We start from the raw sequence: 17,511 nt of genomic DNA on the forward strand, positions 1-17,511 counted from the left end.
TACTGTGTAGATCAGGTCGAGTTTCTAGCCCTTTTCCCGATTTTTTCTGACATGCTTTTGTCTTTGCCGGATTTTTGTTATGGTTCCGTAATATTATTTTGAAATCAGGTCCATTGTAGAATTCGATAAATGTTCTTGGTGTTCTTGATTGTGTGGGTGTGTTAACTGTGTGTTTGATCTTCTAAATTAATAGTTTTAATATTTTAACATGGTTTTAGGTGCATGTATCTTTTATTTTATTTATGTCATTGTTTTTATATAATATATACATTTTTGAATCGGAAAGGAATCTAATTTGGTTTGTTTAGCATTAAATTGTGCTAATTTATCGTTTAATTTGATGTTTCATATTGCATGTGCTAGTATTATGGTTAATTTGTGATATTTCAAATTTCTTGCAGGTTAAATATTCTTTATGAATATTTAATATCATTTATGGAGGTCATTATTGATGACTTTATTGTGCCTTTAATGGCTTTTAGTACCTTTTTGGTTGCCATTTTTATGGCTTGTGTTACCATTGTGATGGTCATTATATACGATATATAATTATGTTTTAATGTCTATTATTTTATTACTCGATTAAATATTTTAATTTTATGCGTCTAACCAAAGGATTTTCCTTTGGTTAGATTTTTTTTTGTTAGTTTTAATAATTAATATTTCTTTATTATTTTATTTGTACTCTATTAAATATGTACACTCTTTTCTTTTTTTGTTTTTATTAGATTTATTATTTGTTTACAATAATTAAATTTATATATATATAAAAAAATATTTATATGATTTTCTTGTATATTGATTTATGTTTTATTTTGTTTGTTTCTCTTTTCAGGATACTTTGGAGCGAGCTGTTTCGTGACTTTTCTTGTGGGTATTTTTTTCTAATTCATTTAAGCTTTATTGTCTAAACGTTCGGAGTTATGCTTGCATGACTTTCGGTTAGATGATAAACTTTCGTGAAAGAAAGAAATCCCGGATGCGGTTTATTGTATTTCGATACAATTCATCTACAAATATGTAGACCTTACAAAAAAAAAAAAAAAAAAATCATCCCAGCAGGATAGTTAAAAGCAATCATGGCCCTGGTCACCTGTATTTGACAATGACGAAATGTCATTATCCATGTAAATAAGAGGAACCAATATCAATCAAACAGCTTAAAGAAGAAATATGTTTTCTTCATCAATTTCCCCACCACCACAGTTGTTAAATATCGGGTCAACTCAAAGGGGACAAGACCCAAACTCATACACCATGAGGTATTTAGGGCTGGTTTTTTTCTTGATGCAAATGATGGCATCTCTCAAGTAAAAAAAAGTCCCAACCTGCTGGAAGCCAAGATACATATTGAAGCCGTCTCCAATTTTGCTTTTGAATCGCTTTCTCGATAGCACTTCTGGAGTATTTTACGGTATCTTGATACCATTTGTGTTCAATAACTTTGTTATGTTGTTGTTGACACCGACTCTGTTCGCAAAGTTGAGATAATCAGAAGGCGTCCAGTCTTCAAAGCACACCCCATGCTTGTTGTACTCGTGATCCCAGAAATTGAGAGGTGGTACTCCTTGTACTAATGGTGGCCAGGAAATGGTTAGCCTTGCTTCAAATCGCTCCAACTACATGCGTGGAACTCTGTTATTAATAAAAAATTTTATAGTACAGGAGAGCATATATTCATATTAGTAATAGAGATCAGAGCAGCATTGGGGATTCATTACCAGGGCATCGTTGATTCGGGATTGTGGCACGCCTTTTTTACCATAGCAATAATCCTCCGTCATCCCGCTGGCATTTCCGGCCCAAATGCCGTGCATGAAGAATCTATCAGGTAAGTTTGGTATACACTTGTTGACATACTTGTAGTAAGTGGGAGCCCGGGTAATGGAGTACTGGTAATGTGTAACTGCATTGTAGCTGCCTATTCGTGGCGGCTGGCGCTGGGCACTAGATCCAACAATTTTTCATACGACACGAAAACACGACACGAAAATGAGACGGAATTTTAATATTTGTGTTTGCATTTTGAGTACACGACACAAAAATACACGAACACGGTACGACTGAGATGTAGTATCGGCCTTTAGATACACGACACGACAGGAGGTACACGTAATAAATATAATTTTATAATTAAATATGTGTATTTAATTATAAATATGCATATTGATAATAACTATATGTATACTTTCTTTTAAGATAATGCATACTTTATAATATTGTAAGTATAAATAATTTAAATGTATATATTTCATATAATTTTGTAAATTGTTTACCTAGAAATCTACTCCCTCTGTGCCATTCTAACTGCTTTTGACTTTTGTACACGTATTTTAAGATGTTAAAAAAAATCACATCTAAATATAATTATTCTCTATAAAATTTATATCAAATAAAGGTTTAGAATCTAAACTTTTATTCGATATAAGAATTGAATTTTTTTTATTGAGTGTATATATTGTTTTTTTACACCTCAATATATGTGTCAAAAAGTCAAACATCAGTTAAAATCAAATAGAGGGAGTAATAATTACATTAATTTATAAATTTATTTATATTCAATTTTGCACGAAACACGCACAAGAACGGCATGAAACACGCACGAGAACGACAAGTACACGAATCCTAAATGAGTCGGTTTTGTGTTTTGTCTTTCAGTGCACGACACGAAAAGGTACACGACACGAAAATATACGATACGAACAAATTGACTGGTCTACCGAGCACCATAAAGGATTTTATTGCGTGTTTTCATTTTAGTTATACTAGCCTTAAACCCGTGCAAAGCTATATAATTTTAAATTTATTATATATAATTTAAATTTAATATATATTGATGATAGTAAATTTACTTTTTTTATTTTTAACTAATTATATAAATTATATTTAAAAGAATACTGGTGGAGTTTTTATCTTGTAGTATATCAAACTGTTTAGAAATGTAAGACTATAAGAACTCTACGTGTAGCAGACTTTTAGTTATAAAGTGAATAACCAAACCAACATGATCAAACCAAAATAGTATAGTATAGATTTAACAGAAAAACAGAGAGAATGTACTGAAGATGATTAATGTTGCATGCAGACAAACCAAATTTATACTAGTTAACAACAACAAGTGTAAACCACTTATGTTAACTTAATTACACACCACCAACAACAAGATGTCTAATTTATTAAAGAAAGTTTATTACAACATTCTTACTATAATTATTTACAAACTTTTAATTTTTAGTAAAATATATTTAATTTTGAGCTTATAACTGCTTTTAGTTATATCTTGAAACAGAAATTGGCCAAGTTACACTACTATATACACATTTTAGTTATATCTTGAAACAAAAATTGGCCAAGTTACACTACTATATACACATTTTAACTTACATAGCGCTCATTTTTAGCTTACATAACGGTTTTAGCGCTATCTAAGCCAACGCTATTAATAGCATACTTCAATAGCATTCTCAGAAGTGTTATAGAAGTAAGCATTTTCCAAGTACAGCACAACACTTACGTAGCACTTCAATAAATGCTATATAAGTTGAATGTGTATGAGAAAATATTACTTAAATATCATTTTTAGAAGTGCTATTGAAGTTATTCTAGAAAAAGTGATGCATTACTAAAATTTATAATTTTTCTAAATTTTATTTTATTCGAATTATTCTTCATATTTTTATAAATATAATAAAAATAGACAAAATGCACAATTTAGATTACTCTCATATATTAGAAACAAATCATAATATCAACTTCCATAAAACTAAAAATAGATTACTAATTCTGTTTAATAAAAATCACTAATTACAAAAGTAAAATCATTATACAACAGAGTTACTACAATAAAAATTATTCTCCTTCATCAGCTGCCCTTCTGCCACCTAGGAGTGAACGAGACACCTGTAATCCTGCAACCAACATAAAAATAACATAAAAATATCAACTGTATGTGTTACATGCCAGAATAAATTTCACCAAGTCCAAATTAAAATCAAAACACAAACTCAACCAAATACTATTTAGAGCCCTCCAATTGTAAAGACTCAAAATACAAATTTAACCAAAGACAACATAGAGCCCTGAAATTGCAAAGACTCAAGCAATACCTTCAATCAAGTGAGATTAGTTGTAGAAGCTAGAGAATCAATTTGTACAGAGTAGTGGGAGGCTCGGTGAAAACTTAGAATCGTTAAAAGCTTCGGTCTGCTCATTTGTTCCGTAGAGATGACAAACGGCTACAAAATTCAATATGTTTACCATTGTATTCATAGAAAAAAAAAAATTGGTAGTAGTATACTAGTGCTTAATAGTTAATATTCACATATGATTAACAAAATAACAAGTTTTAAGTTAAAATACCTGACTGTAAAAACAAAGAAATGATAATTTTAATTATTTGCTTTTCTTTTTCTCTATCAGTAAAGTATTACATTTTAATTACTTCTAGCATATATGGAAACTAGTAAAAATGCCCGCTGCGCTGGGCTTTTAAATAATGATGGCGTTGAACGCAAGAAACTCCTCTGATTACATCATACAAAAAGCATAACGCATAACTATTAACGCTGTTATTGGAAGTTATTGAAGAATGTAATGACTGTTAAGCTTAATATGGTGCCAGCGGCGTAGTCGATTTTATTCAAAATCGGTTTCGGACAAACAAATGCCTTATGTTGTTGTTTTGACAGAATGGACTTTGTGAACTAAACTCATTTCCATTTGATAGATCATGAAGCTGGCTACATATATTTCTAAGTCTGAACTTAATTAGCTGAAAGTAGCCTAAAAAGTTTAGGTTAAAACAATAATACATAATCATATAGTAGATATTTTACTTGACCAGCATACACAGTTCACAGCGATTACATAGGTTCCAGTACTTAATATAGATTCTTGATTACATAATATTGTTCCAAAAGTAGAATACATAATTATAATCATCCATCACTTGTTGGTCAAAGTAGGAGTTTCAAAATTCATTTGAGAAAGACCATCAAGGTGATAAGTGGAGGATGATATCTGCATGAATTATATTAGAAAGTTATGCCGCATACATAGTTTTCAATAGATGGTTGAATTAGTAGTAAATAATTAAAAAATTATATGAATACCTCATTAACCTGGGATGAAGTTGAAGACGCTGGGTTCCATTCTGGCTGTTCTTCAAGCAAATCATCTTCCACTGTGAAACCAATGTAGAGGTCTATAGCTGAGTATGTGTTGAATAGATTGTTCAAGTTTCCCTCCCTGATCGAAAGCTTTACAGTGCATTCTGAATTCTCCATGCATTTCAAGGCCTTGGGGAAATTTTGTTCATTGACCTCCTTGTGTTAAGTAATATTACAGTTAGTGAACCAAACCTCATTATCATATACAATTCATATTGATCACTTTCAAAGTTTATTTACCTCTTCCTCCACTTCAAAGACAGGCTTCCTAATAATGGTTTGAACTTGACGATCTGAAAACAAAACTTCTATTTTCCCAATCTTGTCCTTACAAATTGTTGAAACCAAAAACCTATAAAATAGACAACATATTAACATTACAGTGTGCATAGTTGTTACATATGTATTATGTTTAAATTTCAGACTTGTATATGTCTAACCTCTTCTGCGGGTAGGGTACATTTCTGTTACACATCACACATCGGAATTTTTCATCCAAGAGAATTCTCAGCTGACAAACTACTTCAATCTGCAAAGGTAGTAACTACATTATATAGTATGTTCCAATTGTGTTCTTTAGTACAACTGAAAAAATTACAAAACAACATACCTCCATGTACTCTTTTCGAAAGTTCTTGATGTCTAATACTGAAAATATTTGCATCTTGCTCATTTTGCAGTATGCGGCAAGAAGATGAGCATACTTTGGATCCTTAAGCCTGTAACTTGATATTGTTAGTACTAAAGTCCTTGATATTAATAGTATATTGGTTTAGGTAGTAATTCATACATTTCCCGAAGCTGAAACACACTTTCATGTGTGTATGTAGTTGATGTAAAACATTGATGCTGGAACATTAGAGATATCCAATTCATCTGATGAGAAGTATGTACTCAGTGAGTAATATGAAAGAAATCAACAACTTAAATAACTGAATAAAACTTGATCTGATAACATTAACATATTACCCTGCCACCATCCAATTCTTACACTTGCAATGATTAAAATCAGAGGTTTCTCGCACTCTTTGGACATGCTATTTTCAAATAAATGTGCCAAAGAATCCCAGAGCGTAACATTCACAGTAGTCCTTAATGTGATAAGAGAAACAGATAAATTAGTATTTTTTTAGACATACATTTAGGACTATTTTAAGATTTTCCTATACCTTCCATCCGATATCGTAAATTTGAATTGCGCTTGGGGGTGTCCATGCTTGTTTGTAAATTCCCTTTTCTTTTCATCAATTAGTTTTACAACTCCAATAATATCTTCAATTGAAAATTTACAATATCAATAGACGAAAAGATTAACTAAAGGCTAATAAAATGAAATTCCAGTTAGGAACTATAACAAATCAATAGACAAAAAGATTGTCATGACATGACTAGATATTTCACAACAGAATACTATGACACAAAAATCTTAGCTGACACTGTAGTCTCGTGCACAATTAGGTGTTCTGTACTGCATCAGCTGAAAAATGTGCTATGGACAACTAATACTGGTCCTTTAAAACTTAGTTGGCACGAAAAGTATATAATTTGCACAATATGAGTGTCTGGCTTAATGTGAAATTAAGCTGTAGGGCTGGCAGTTAGCTACTCCTAACACTCAAATTGAACATTAAGTTTGAATAAGTAACAGAGAAGTTGCATCTCCAAAGTCAGGACACCTTATTCGAACTAACCACAGCGTCGCTCAACTCACCAAATATATCTGGGCCGGTCTTTGCTCGCAGAGCGGCATACCGGACATTCATCCCATTTTCCCATCTCCCATGCTTCCTAGTAACCACCCACATAGTGAAAGGAGGAATCCTCACTTTCTCTTCTGAACCACCTGGGCTTCCAGCCATTTTCTTGACTGCAACATAACAGAAACTAGGAAAATTTTATTGGTAACAATGAATAATTTACTGCATAAATAGAAAGCATGATCCATACATGCCATTTTCTTGACTGTAGCGTAACAGAATCTAGGGAAATTTTATTGGTAACCGTGAATAAATTTACTACAAAAGAAGAATTTAGAAAGCATGATCCATACATATACTGATACCACTAGGCCTTGATTAACTTAAAACTTGCCCCTTCATCAATTTTATTTCTTTGACCAAAAATCGTCTAGTAATATCTACACAAAACTCTCAAAGTTCTTATAAATATTTTACATTCAATGAGCTTTGCTACCAAAAAGCAAGTACATACAAAAATATATATGCATCTATAACAATTGTAAAAATGTACCCATATTGTTGGTTTTAATTTGGAGGCAGGGGACTATGACTCCTACCCATTCTTAATTAGATAAGTTCAGGTATTTGTTTCATGAAAAAGGTACTTGAACTAGTAAACAATTGTAATAAATGAATTTTGTTAAAAATCAACTATCTTTTTTCAGAGAAAACACATAATCCTTTATCATATATGTTAATTCTAGCACATCGAGGTGAAAAACAAGTGAAAGAAAGTAAGCAAGTGCAACATTAAACTAGCATGAAACTAACCTGGAGTGCACAAAACTTGGTAGTCAGATTTTATATTCTAGAGAAAATGTGCTCAACTTGAAGCTAGATATTATTAAAGCCTTCACTTCAATTTGATCAGTACCAGAAACAAATTAATTACAATTGACAAGAATTTGGCCAAAATAAGTAACACTTTAAGCAACTTTTTTTTCAAGAATTCTGTCACAAGATCTGCATGTTACAATAACGCAGAATAACATAAATCCCGACTTGCACAATAAAAGATTTCAAAATATTCAGGAAGTTGACTAAACTTAGATTACATAATTTTTCGAAGCCAGACCAAACACAACCACAAGTTTTTCATAATTGTCATTTTCTATCGATCTATTTGAATAATATAAGGTCAACCTTTTTGTATTTTTTATAAATTCAGAATCAACGGAGACGTATTTGATGAAGTTTGTTCTATGTACAAAATATAAAAACACTAGTAAACAAGCATAATAGAGGGCATAACAGAATCCTAGCGGATGTGGTTTATCTTAATTTTTCTTAAGGAAATGTATCCCACCAAGTGAAGAAGAACACATAAAAATCCCAATATAAGATTTAATAGCAACATTATCTTACATAAACTAGAAAACCAGTCTATCGTGCCATGAACTTACATTCTAGCTCCCGATGTTTGTGTAAGAAACTAACAAAAGATGAATCTTGAAAGAACGGTACATGAAGAATTGGGATGGCATTTTTTGTAAATAAGTATGAAGAATTGGGGTAGGGGGTGTAATAAACCATTGAAATAGGATTCAGGATTTATGATTTAAGGGATAATACAGGATCAAACTGAGTGTGTTTAAGCAAATAAGAAGAGTTTTAATTACCTGTCCTTGTAAGCTGAAGCCAGATCAGGATCGAGTTATAAGGGCCTAATTGATACATACAAATAGAGATATAACTGGTCGAAATCGTTTTGCGAGTTCATGATTCATGTATAGAAGTTGAGATATAATGAAGAATATTACTTACATGGTTGTCAAGACCATCTTGAAGAGCAGAATTATCTCTCCATGCCATTCTCTGGTAAGGAGGTAATCTACGGACCTTTGGCCTTCATAAAACAGAATGCTTTTCATCGATGCATCTTTATAATCTTGTGTGTATGCCTCTGTTGGGCTCACCACCAACATGGCCACCATTAAACTTACTAGTGATAACATCCTTTTCAGTTGTTTAATCCTTCACTTATCTATCTTTTTCCTTCACTTATCTCTCTTCTTCTTGTTAATGTATCTCCTAAAGACATGTTCACAACAAGAGTGTTACTAGTTTAGCAAGTTCATGAATTACATTGTAACTACTAATCACCTAATTAAGTTGACAGATATTGTTTAAACAATCTAAGTTATTGATAACCAGTCTTAACTTTGGACGTTTTGCTTTGCTAGTAGTAAGTATAGTTATCAGCAATTAGCAATATATATGTAGATTTGAATTGGCTTATTATAGTAACTTTCAAATTACCAGAGCGGAACTTTTGACTTTGTAAATTTGTAATCATATCTAAATTTGAATTTTTTTTCTACAGATAAGGTTTACTAAATAAACATGTTTTTCCATGCACTCAAGGAAAATGTAAAAAAATTAGTAGGATAGCTCCCATGTTCACAGGCAATTTGCTGCATACCACTGAATTGCTACTTGTGACAAATACTCGACCCCCTTGAATTAATATTATTAAGATTTAAAGGTAACAATAGCAGCATTAAGGTATATAAGAAGCAGACATCAGAGGAAGTTACCAACACAAAGCATATCTGTTTTATGACCCTTAGAACGAACACAACACATCAAACTTTATTGACAATGTTACATCATAGTCAACTTTTATATATACATATCACTTTCGCAGTGGTAGATCAAACAGACTTATAATTTAAACTGTGCACACTTTGCTACCTTGTTGGAAGATATCCTTCTTTTCTTGCTGTATGATATTTCACTTTGGACTCCTGGGGCAGAAATGGAGGCCCCTCTGTTGCATCTTCTTGAGCAATATCTGATACGAGGTGTAAACTGATAAACACAAATATGGATATAACAAAGGAATTTTAAAGGTAATAAGTTGCCAAACCTTGAGGCTGAGTTTGGGCTTTAGACTGGTCTTCTCCAATTATAACAATTTGTGCTGCTGCACAGTGGCTGCTGCTTTTAGCTGTTTTTTCGTGATTTTCAGCAGGTCCCTGCTGGAATATGCTTTCTTTGTAGATGGAGAATCATCTGTCACTTCAATACTTACCGCACCTTACTAAATTCTATCTTGAATAGAATAATCTTGTTCACAATAAATCCATTCTTGTTGATTCTTACTGATCCTACTGAAGCTTAAATTTGTGTTTCGTTGTTTAAATCTATTGAAGATAAGGTCATCTAGGCAGAAAACTTGGATTGTCGAGAGACTTAAAGATGAAAGATAGGTGAATTTTTAGGCATGATGAGACTAATCTTTGTAACCAAATTTTATCCTGATAATTTTTATATCCTGAGTGAACTGTGATAGAGTGATAGTGGGCAACTGATATATTTGCCAATTGGTACATGAGGGAAAGATAGTTTAAAGTACGACATAAGAATGTATCAGGACAGGGAATAACATGTGAAGGTCACCAAAAAGTTCACACAACTCAATCAAGAAAATCACCACTACATGACTACATCAAATGCAAATATAGATTAATCTTTGCATTCACGAATTAAGATTATATAGATTTTTAAATTTCAAATTTACATGTTAACCTCTAATTAAGAATAACCCCTCTATAATAATATTTTTTCTGGGTTCGAGAATAATACTGTATTAAAGGTTTTACTATATATCTGATATGGCTTATATTTCAGGAAAAAAAACAAGAAGAAGAAGAAGAACTATCACGATTCGCGCTAGAAATCTGGACTATGCAGGATGAATGCCTTCTGGTTTCACAACAGTCATGTTGAAGAGATTGATCTAACCACATCACCGGAGCCACCTTATACTAGCTGAAGAAGATTGTGTTAATTACAGACATAATGTACCTTGTGCTTCATGTTCACATAAATGAAATCATCATTTCCATATTTTTCACCGTATTCCAAGTTTCTTGCATCAGCGCGCCATGGAATGCAGCATTTGATCAGAATTTTACATCTATGAAATGAAATTCTGCTTTGTTCCCTATCATCCGGTAACCATATGACGCACCATGTTTTTTAAGATTAAAAATGTCAAGGACATCTTCCCGATTCTCTTGCAACATGCAACCTAATTATCTATGCAAAAATCTAGCAATTTCATTAATATTTGCATAATTTTTCTATAAATATGAAGACAAAATGATTAAAAAAACACTTTGTTATCATTGAATTACATGAACAAAATAAATAATAAAAATTTAGTTGAATTTTCAAGTCTAATTGCATGTATATTGTTCTAATCAACCTTTCAAAATCTTTAAGGGATAATTTGCAGAGAGGAGAATGGAACCCTGGTGCTCACTGCTCAGTAGGGAAGAGAACAACCCTGACCAGCTGAGCTACAGTTACGAGTTATGACTCATTATTTATGCATACTACTAAGTATTTATCCAAATTTCAGGGTCCCTGGCCCCCTAGATACGCCTCTGTTTTTGATAAATTTATGACACAAAGATAAATAAGAGTTCGAAAGATGAACTAGAATTACGATAACAATACATCTTACATCACATTCCAACCATCAAAACTCGCATATAAAGCTATTTTGAGGTAGATTAAAATTCTAACAAGAGGTCAACTTCAATGTTTTACACATGGACATGAAGTAATATCATAAAAGAAGCATTACATTAAAAAGTTGAAGGGTTCTCCAGTGGCTTCATTCCTGCCTGCACCACCTATCCAGCAGCAGATAAGTTAAAGATGTAACACCGACTCAAATTCTTTCGACAAGAATTCAGTCCTGCAAGTGAAAATCATTATGTATAGGCATTACGCCCGGAAGAACCAGCAACTTCTGTGTACACAGTAGAATGACAAAAAATAGCAAAGACAGGTACATGTGCTTAAGATGACAAATGATACAAAGGAGTAAAAAACAACCTAAGTTACAGCCTACAGATTTAGAAACATAGAATAACTTGAATATATATATATATATATACACACACACACACACATATATATGCTTTGTATTTTCATGGTTGTAATATCAGATTAAAATGGTAGCCCTATTATTTCTTCAGTGGTAGAGAATGCCAGATAGACAGGTTATCAAGAAGTGCCAGAAACAAGATTCTAGAACATTGTAGTGTTGCACATGGAACTACAATGAGCTCAGGTATTTTTGCGCATCTCAATATTAATCGTACATGACCCAATTTCTAATTTCCTACTCATATTATCCACTATAAAAAGAACTACAAAACTACAGGTATATTGGAAGAGCATGCCTTTCAAGGTTGGATTAGCGAACTGTTACCCTCATGCCTAATTCAATGCAAGTATAAGATTATACTCTTCATAACCTACACAAAACTTAACATTCTACTATACATACATTTTTTTAGTTCAGTTACTAAGATTAGTTATGCTCTAAATTTAAAACCATTTAGCATGCTGATCAATACAGATTTTTAACAATCAGAAAGCACGGTATGAACAACACATAACAATAATCAAAGTTCATGATTGCAAATACCAGTTCTTCATCTTAGGGCTACTCTTTTTGACTTTGTGCTCCTTTCCAATCTGTATCATTCCTTTGACACATACTAGGCTCTCTACATGACTATATGACTCGTGCCAAATTGGATTTAATGCCTTAATTTCATTGTTACGGAACACACGACCAGTTTCAGGGTCACATATACAATGATCCAGAATCTGAACAATATCCGAGTGCTGTGTCCACATAGTAAATACAATCTCACCTGTGCTAAAGCACTGAGGAACCCGTGTACCTTCAAAATCACTTATCAAACTGGGTGGCACAAGACTATACATCTTTGTCCAGTTAGATGTGTCCTCATCCAGCAGCACATACAAATCAACCATCTGATTCGGATCCCCACCTGGGAAAAGAACTACAACAGCAACTGAATCTTTCCATTTCAAAGGATTCACCCACCCACGACCCTTTTTCTCGAGATGGCTGGGATACATTAATTTCTTATACAGCCCCGTAACAGGATCAATTCTCCCCAAAATATTTAAATATGCATCTCTTGCCTCTACATCATTCCCTATCCAATATGGAACACCTTTGACAACAAAATAACAATGTTGCATAGCAGAATTAGGCCAGAATGGAATGATGTCTTTTCCCTCAACATTTTCCCAAGAACCCCGGTTTGTAGAGTAAATCTCAACCCGAGACCATCCTAAATTCTCAAGGCGAGTTTCAGGAACAATGCATATAACTTTGTAATCACTTTGCAGCCCATCAAAACCAAAACCAACTGACATAGTATCCCAATTCTTAAGAGCAATCGGATTCCAATAATGAGTACTCGGGTTCCATAAAGCAACAAAACGCCCCGACATTTCATGATAATGAGCTAAACAAACAATGCCATTAATTGAACCAGAAATAACCATTCTCTTGGAAAAATCATGAAAATTAATTTTCTTCGGGTAATTAGGCCTATTAGTAAAGTGTCTATCAACTTGAAGGAGCGGAATGGGAGGCCCGGTTACGCTTACCAAACCAATGAGTCTACGACTATAATCACTAAACAGACTGTGTTTTGCTAACTTACTATCACAGCCAAAATTACATATAAGCAGTGTGTTTCTTGGAGTGTTGAACTCAAGGTGCTTTTGTATAAATGTAGGGTGATTAATAAGAGCATACCAAGATTTCGAAACACATTTACATCTTACAAGTGCCTTAACTTGAGTCCTGTAGAGTATTTGAAGAACAAGATCTGCTGGAAGTGTCTTTACGGTGATGGTTTTGTCCTTCTCAGCTGCTGATGGGGTTGGGTGATGTTGGGGTTTTGGGGGTTTGTGATATCTTTTCTTTGTTTTTCCATTTTTCGCCATTTTCTGACTTCACCGGAGCTTTAGGGTTTTAGGGGTGTTTATTTTAAGACAGAGAAATGGGAGTTTTAAGTTCTGTTCAGCACTTGTGCCAGAGTAACTTCGAGTAATTGTCAGGTCTACTTCTGACTTCTGAGTGACAAGTGAGAGTTAATGCGAACGACGCTTCTAGTTCCCAGATAATTAAGACCCCGTTTGGTTATTTTAAATTACTCTCTCGGTTTCACATTACATATCCATTTCTGAAAATCGCGTATTTTAATAAAAATGAATTTTTAAAAAAAATTGTGTATTAAATCATAATTGAACATAATAATGGCATATGGTTGATCTTGGATACATAAATTAGAAATATGTGAAGAAAAAGTTGATTTTGAAAATATAAATTTATATTGAAAGTTGAAATGGACAAATATTTTGAAACAATTTTTTTTTTTAAAGTGGACGTATATTTTGCAACGGAGGAAGTAATAAGTTTAGATAAATTTCTTTCTTGTTTACGGGAATGATAATTTGTACCAACACCAACAGGTATCGACCCATTCCGACCAAATTAGACCCAACTGAATCAGAAGTACGAATATCCATCCGGGTTTGAGTTTAATTTTTAGATTCGGATAAATGGGTCAGGTTTAGGTTTTGTCCTAACCAAACAGAACCAGATGGAAAACACGAAAAGCCGTACTGAACCTGGACCCGATTCCAAAACCTGAATAGTAAATAAAAAAAATATTGATCAAAGTATAATAGTGTAATGTTATATGTGATATTTAATTATATATCTTATATTATTATTATTTTAATATTTCAATTTTGTAATCATGTGATATTAGCCTATTTGGTAAAATGGATTATATATTATTTCTGTAAAATATGTTATACATAAATTTTTGGATAAACATTGTTGGTATTCATATATTATTTAAATATTTTTGGATATTATAATTGAGTGTTTTAAAAAATTTTGTACTTATTTCAGTTTAGAATATAAATTTTACATGTATATAATTTTATTTAAGTGAACTGTTGTACCTTAATACACATCTGTTGTAATTTTATAAATAACTAGTTTCTTGAACCTTGTAAAGCACGGGTTGTTTTAAATTATTTTCTTAATATATCCTATAAATCTTTGTTCATATTTTTTAAACAACTCCTCTTGTTTGCTACAGAGGCATTTTGTGATGCAGATTGGGCTGCATGCCCCCAAACTAATCTGTTTCTGGTTTTGTAATCTTACTTGGAGGAAGTCTTGTTTCTTGAAAATCAAAGAAACAACACATTATTGTGTCACTATCCTCCATTGAGGCTGAATATAGATCACTCAGGCGGATCACAGCAGAAATTGCTTGGTTGTCCAGACTTTTTAATGACCTTGATGTACCAGATATCATTCCTATTCCCGTCAACTGTGACAGTCAAGCTGCAATTTATCTAGCTAAGAATCTAGTTTTTCACGAACAAACCAACCACATTGATCTTGATTGTCATTTCGTTCGTGAAAAGCTAGCTGCAGGCCTTATTTCTTTGAGCCACATTTTCACTACCTTACAACTAGCTGATGTGCTTACTAAACCTCTCACTGGACTGCAACATCACAACATCATTGGCAAGCTCGGTGTTAATTCTTCACCCTCCAACTTGAGGGGGGTGTTGACATTACCTAAAGTATTGATTTATTATAACTGTAAATACTGATTAGTTGTAGTTAGTTGGAGTTTTGTAACTACGTTCTACTTACTTTCCTGTATACAAACAGCTCCATAGCATTTCATTTCTCGGTAAGTTTACACAATGAATGAAGTTCATGCTCTTCTTCCTTTCTCTCTCTATTAGAATTTCTCTGCAACATTGCTTACACACACAAACTTCACACTTAAGGCTTGCTCCCTTGACTTGAGGTCACGAGTTCGATTTCCTCGGCACTCCGGGAGTAAGTGGGCTATTGTGCTCGTATGCGTAACTGGATTAACATCAAATCAGGCGTAACTCAACCTCTCTATCCAATGATGCTAGAGCCGCCAGAGCTTCGGTGGAACTTCATCGGCAAAGTTTACTCCATCGTAGCGATCCAGTTAATCCTCATCGGAGCTATCGTCGTCTCCATCAACTCAATTTCAACTTTCTTCACTATTTCTGGCGCTGGATTGTTTTTTTTTTATATACTTCTCATCATCACCCCTTTTATCGGTACTATTGAGTATAGTAAATCTCAGCATCAAGCACATGTTGTTACTGCTCACCACAGTGACATAATAGATCAACACAGAGATACACTAGTAGACTTAAGTGTATTGTTTCGTGACTTACAACTGCCACATCATCCACCATGAGCTGTCAACAGCTAATAGTTAGTTAGATGATTAGATACAATACAGTTGTATATACACCTAGTTAGTTAGAGTAAGGCACGATGCAGTTAGAGTAGACTTGTATATAAACGATACCAGACTTTGTATTCATTCATTCAGATGTATGCAAACACACAACAAAGTTCAGTATATTTCATTTCTTTCTCTCCAAGCTTAATAGTAAATCTGCAAGTTTAGTATTAGTGTATGAATTTCAATATGGTATCAGAGCAGGACGATCTCGGCTAAGCGACTTCCGATCTTCATCTCTGCAATTTCTTCAGATCTTCATCTCTGCAATTCCTCTAGTATAATTTCCGATCCAGGTGTTTTCTGTTCATTTACGCTTCATCTACACTTCATATTTGTTGCTTTCTCAAGTGATTCATTCTTTGATTCACTGATTGTTCTGATTCACTGATCGATTTATTGTTCTGAATATACATTTCTTCAATTTCGTCTGATTTCATCATGTCTCGAACTACAAATCCTACATATAATGCAAATCAGGATCCTTCAAGTCCTTTTTACATTCATCCTAATGATAATACTTCTACTCAACTTGTTTCTGTCAAATTTGATGGTACTGGATATGCTAATTGGAAGAGATCTATGTTACTTAGCTTAACTGTAAAGAACAAACTCGGATTTGTCAATGGCACAATATTGGTGCCTGATGAAAATGATGTTGATTTTTTGGCTTGGGAACGTTGTAATTCTCTGGTTGCTACTTGGCTGTTGTTTAATCTTGATGATAATATTGCTCGGAGTGTTCTCTTTAAGAAAACTGCAAAAGAAATCTGGATGAATCTTGAATCTAGGTTTGGAAGTGTGTCTCTCACACAAGTTTATTCTCTTGAGCAAAAGCTGGCTGAGATCACTCAAGGAAAATTGAGTGTTTCTGAATTTTATACTGCTATTACCACTCTTTGGGATAATCTTGATGATGCAGATCCTTTTCTTCAGAACAGTTGTGCTTGTGGTCTCAGTTTGAGAGTCCAACAGAAGACACATGAACATCGTTTGATACAGTTCTTAATGAAATTGAGTGATCAGTTTTCAGCAGTGAGGGCAAATATCTTGATGATGTCTCCACCTCCCACTATTGATCAAGCTTATAGGTTGATTGCACAAGAAGAGAATCACAAAGAAATGACTCTTGCTAAGCCTGAAAGTATGGCATTCTATGCAGATCAAAGAGGTTCTGGAAACAACAAGAATCAGTATTCTGGAAATTACTCACAGAAGTTTGGGCACAATAATAGCCAGGACAGGAAGCCTAAATCAGGAGCAAATTACTACTGTACTAACTGCAAGGTTCCAGGTCATAGCATTGATAGGTGCTTTAAAATTCATGGTTACCCTGCAGGTTTTAAGCCAAAAGAAAGGAGGATTGCAGTTGCTGTCACATCCTCTACTGGAACAGAAGGATCAAACTCAATCTCCAATGATCAGTATAAC

General features: G+C 33.4%; 2 protein-coding genes across 4 annotated transcripts; both read right to left on the reverse strand.

The window, feature by feature from the left end:
- Positions 1 to 4,544: 4,544 nt before the first annotated feature.
- Positions 4,545 to 11,217, reverse strand: LOC108222246 (uncharacterized). Of its 2 annotated transcripts, XM_017396164.2 has the most exons (13): positions 9,777 to 11,217; positions 9,602 to 9,701; positions 8,672 to 8,938; positions 8,527 to 8,571; positions 6,880 to 7,035; positions 6,338 to 6,440; positions 6,138 to 6,259; positions 5,959 to 6,044; positions 5,779 to 5,887; positions 5,609 to 5,697; positions 5,409 to 5,520; positions 5,112 to 5,324; positions 4,545 to 5,019 (listed from the first exon to the last, which is right to left on the reverse strand). In XM_017396164.2, the coding sequence occupies exons 8-13, from the start codon at positions 6,042 to 6,044 to the stop codon at positions 4,945 to 4,947; spliced, it is 684 nt and encodes a 227-aa protein (XP_017251653.1). In that variant the 5' UTR covers positions 6,138 to 6,259; positions 6,338 to 6,440; positions 6,880 to 7,035; positions 8,527 to 8,571; positions 8,672 to 8,938; positions 9,602 to 9,701; positions 9,777 to 11,217; the 3' UTR covers positions 4,545 to 4,944. The 2 variants fall into 2 exon arrangements, with proteins under 2 accessions (XP_017251653.1, XP_063950534.1); XM_064094464.1 differs by lacking the exons at positions 9,602 to 9,701; positions 9,777 to 11,217 and having other exon boundaries at positions 8,672 to 9,073.
- A 115-nt stretch (positions 11,218 to 11,332) lies between these two features.
- LOC108220855 (putative F-box protein At4g38870) lies at positions 11,333 to 13,881 on the reverse strand. Of its 2 annotated transcripts, none has more exons than XM_064094463.1 (2): positions 12,589 to 13,881; positions 11,333 to 11,618 (listed from the first exon to the last, which is right to left on the reverse strand). In XM_064094463.1, exons 1-2 carry the CDS (start codon positions 13,700 to 13,702, stop codon positions 11,554 to 11,556), a joined length of 1,179 nt encoding a protein of 392 aa, XP_063950533.1. In that variant the 5' UTR covers positions 13,703 to 13,881; the 3' UTR covers positions 11,333 to 11,553. The 2 variants fall into 2 exon arrangements, with proteins under 2 accessions (XP_063950533.1, XP_017250223.1); XM_017394734.2 differs by having other exon boundaries at positions 12,357 to 13,879.
- Between the last annotated feature and the right edge of the window lie 3,630 nt (positions 13,882 to 17,511).

Source organism: Daucus carota, chromosome 5 (genome assembly GCF_001625215.2).
Source record: "Daucus carota subsp. sativus chromosome 5, DH1 v3.0, whole genome shotgun sequence".
Lineage (NCBI taxonomy): Eukaryota > Viridiplantae > Streptophyta > Magnoliopsida > Apiales > Apiaceae > Daucus > Daucus carota.

What these genes read in the sequence shown, in the direction of transcription:
- LOC108222246 (XM_017396164.2), bottom strand. Translation starts at nt 6,044, where the DNA reads ATGAATTGGATATCTCTAATGTTCCAGCATCAATGTTTTACATCAACT. An exon ending in TTCGAAAAGAGTACATGGAG is followed by an intron (nt 5,698 to 5,778) that starts GTATGTTGTTTT and finishes CTACCTTTGCAG; the next exon opens with ATTGAAGTAGTTTGTCAGCT. An exon ending in CTTCATCCCAGGTTAATGAG is followed by an intron (nt 5,020 to 5,111) that starts GTATTCATATAA and finishes TAATTCATGCAG; the next exon opens with ATATCATCCTCCACTTATCA.
- LOC108220855 (XM_017394734.2), bottom strand. Translation starts at nt 13,702, where the DNA reads ATGGCGAAAAATGGAAAAACAAAGAAAAGATATCACAAACCCCCAAAA. An exon ending in AGCCCTAAGATGAAGAACTG is followed by an intron (nt 11,619 to 12,356) that starts GTATTTGCAATC and finishes TTTCACTTGCAG; the next exon opens with GACTGAATTCTTGTCGAAAG.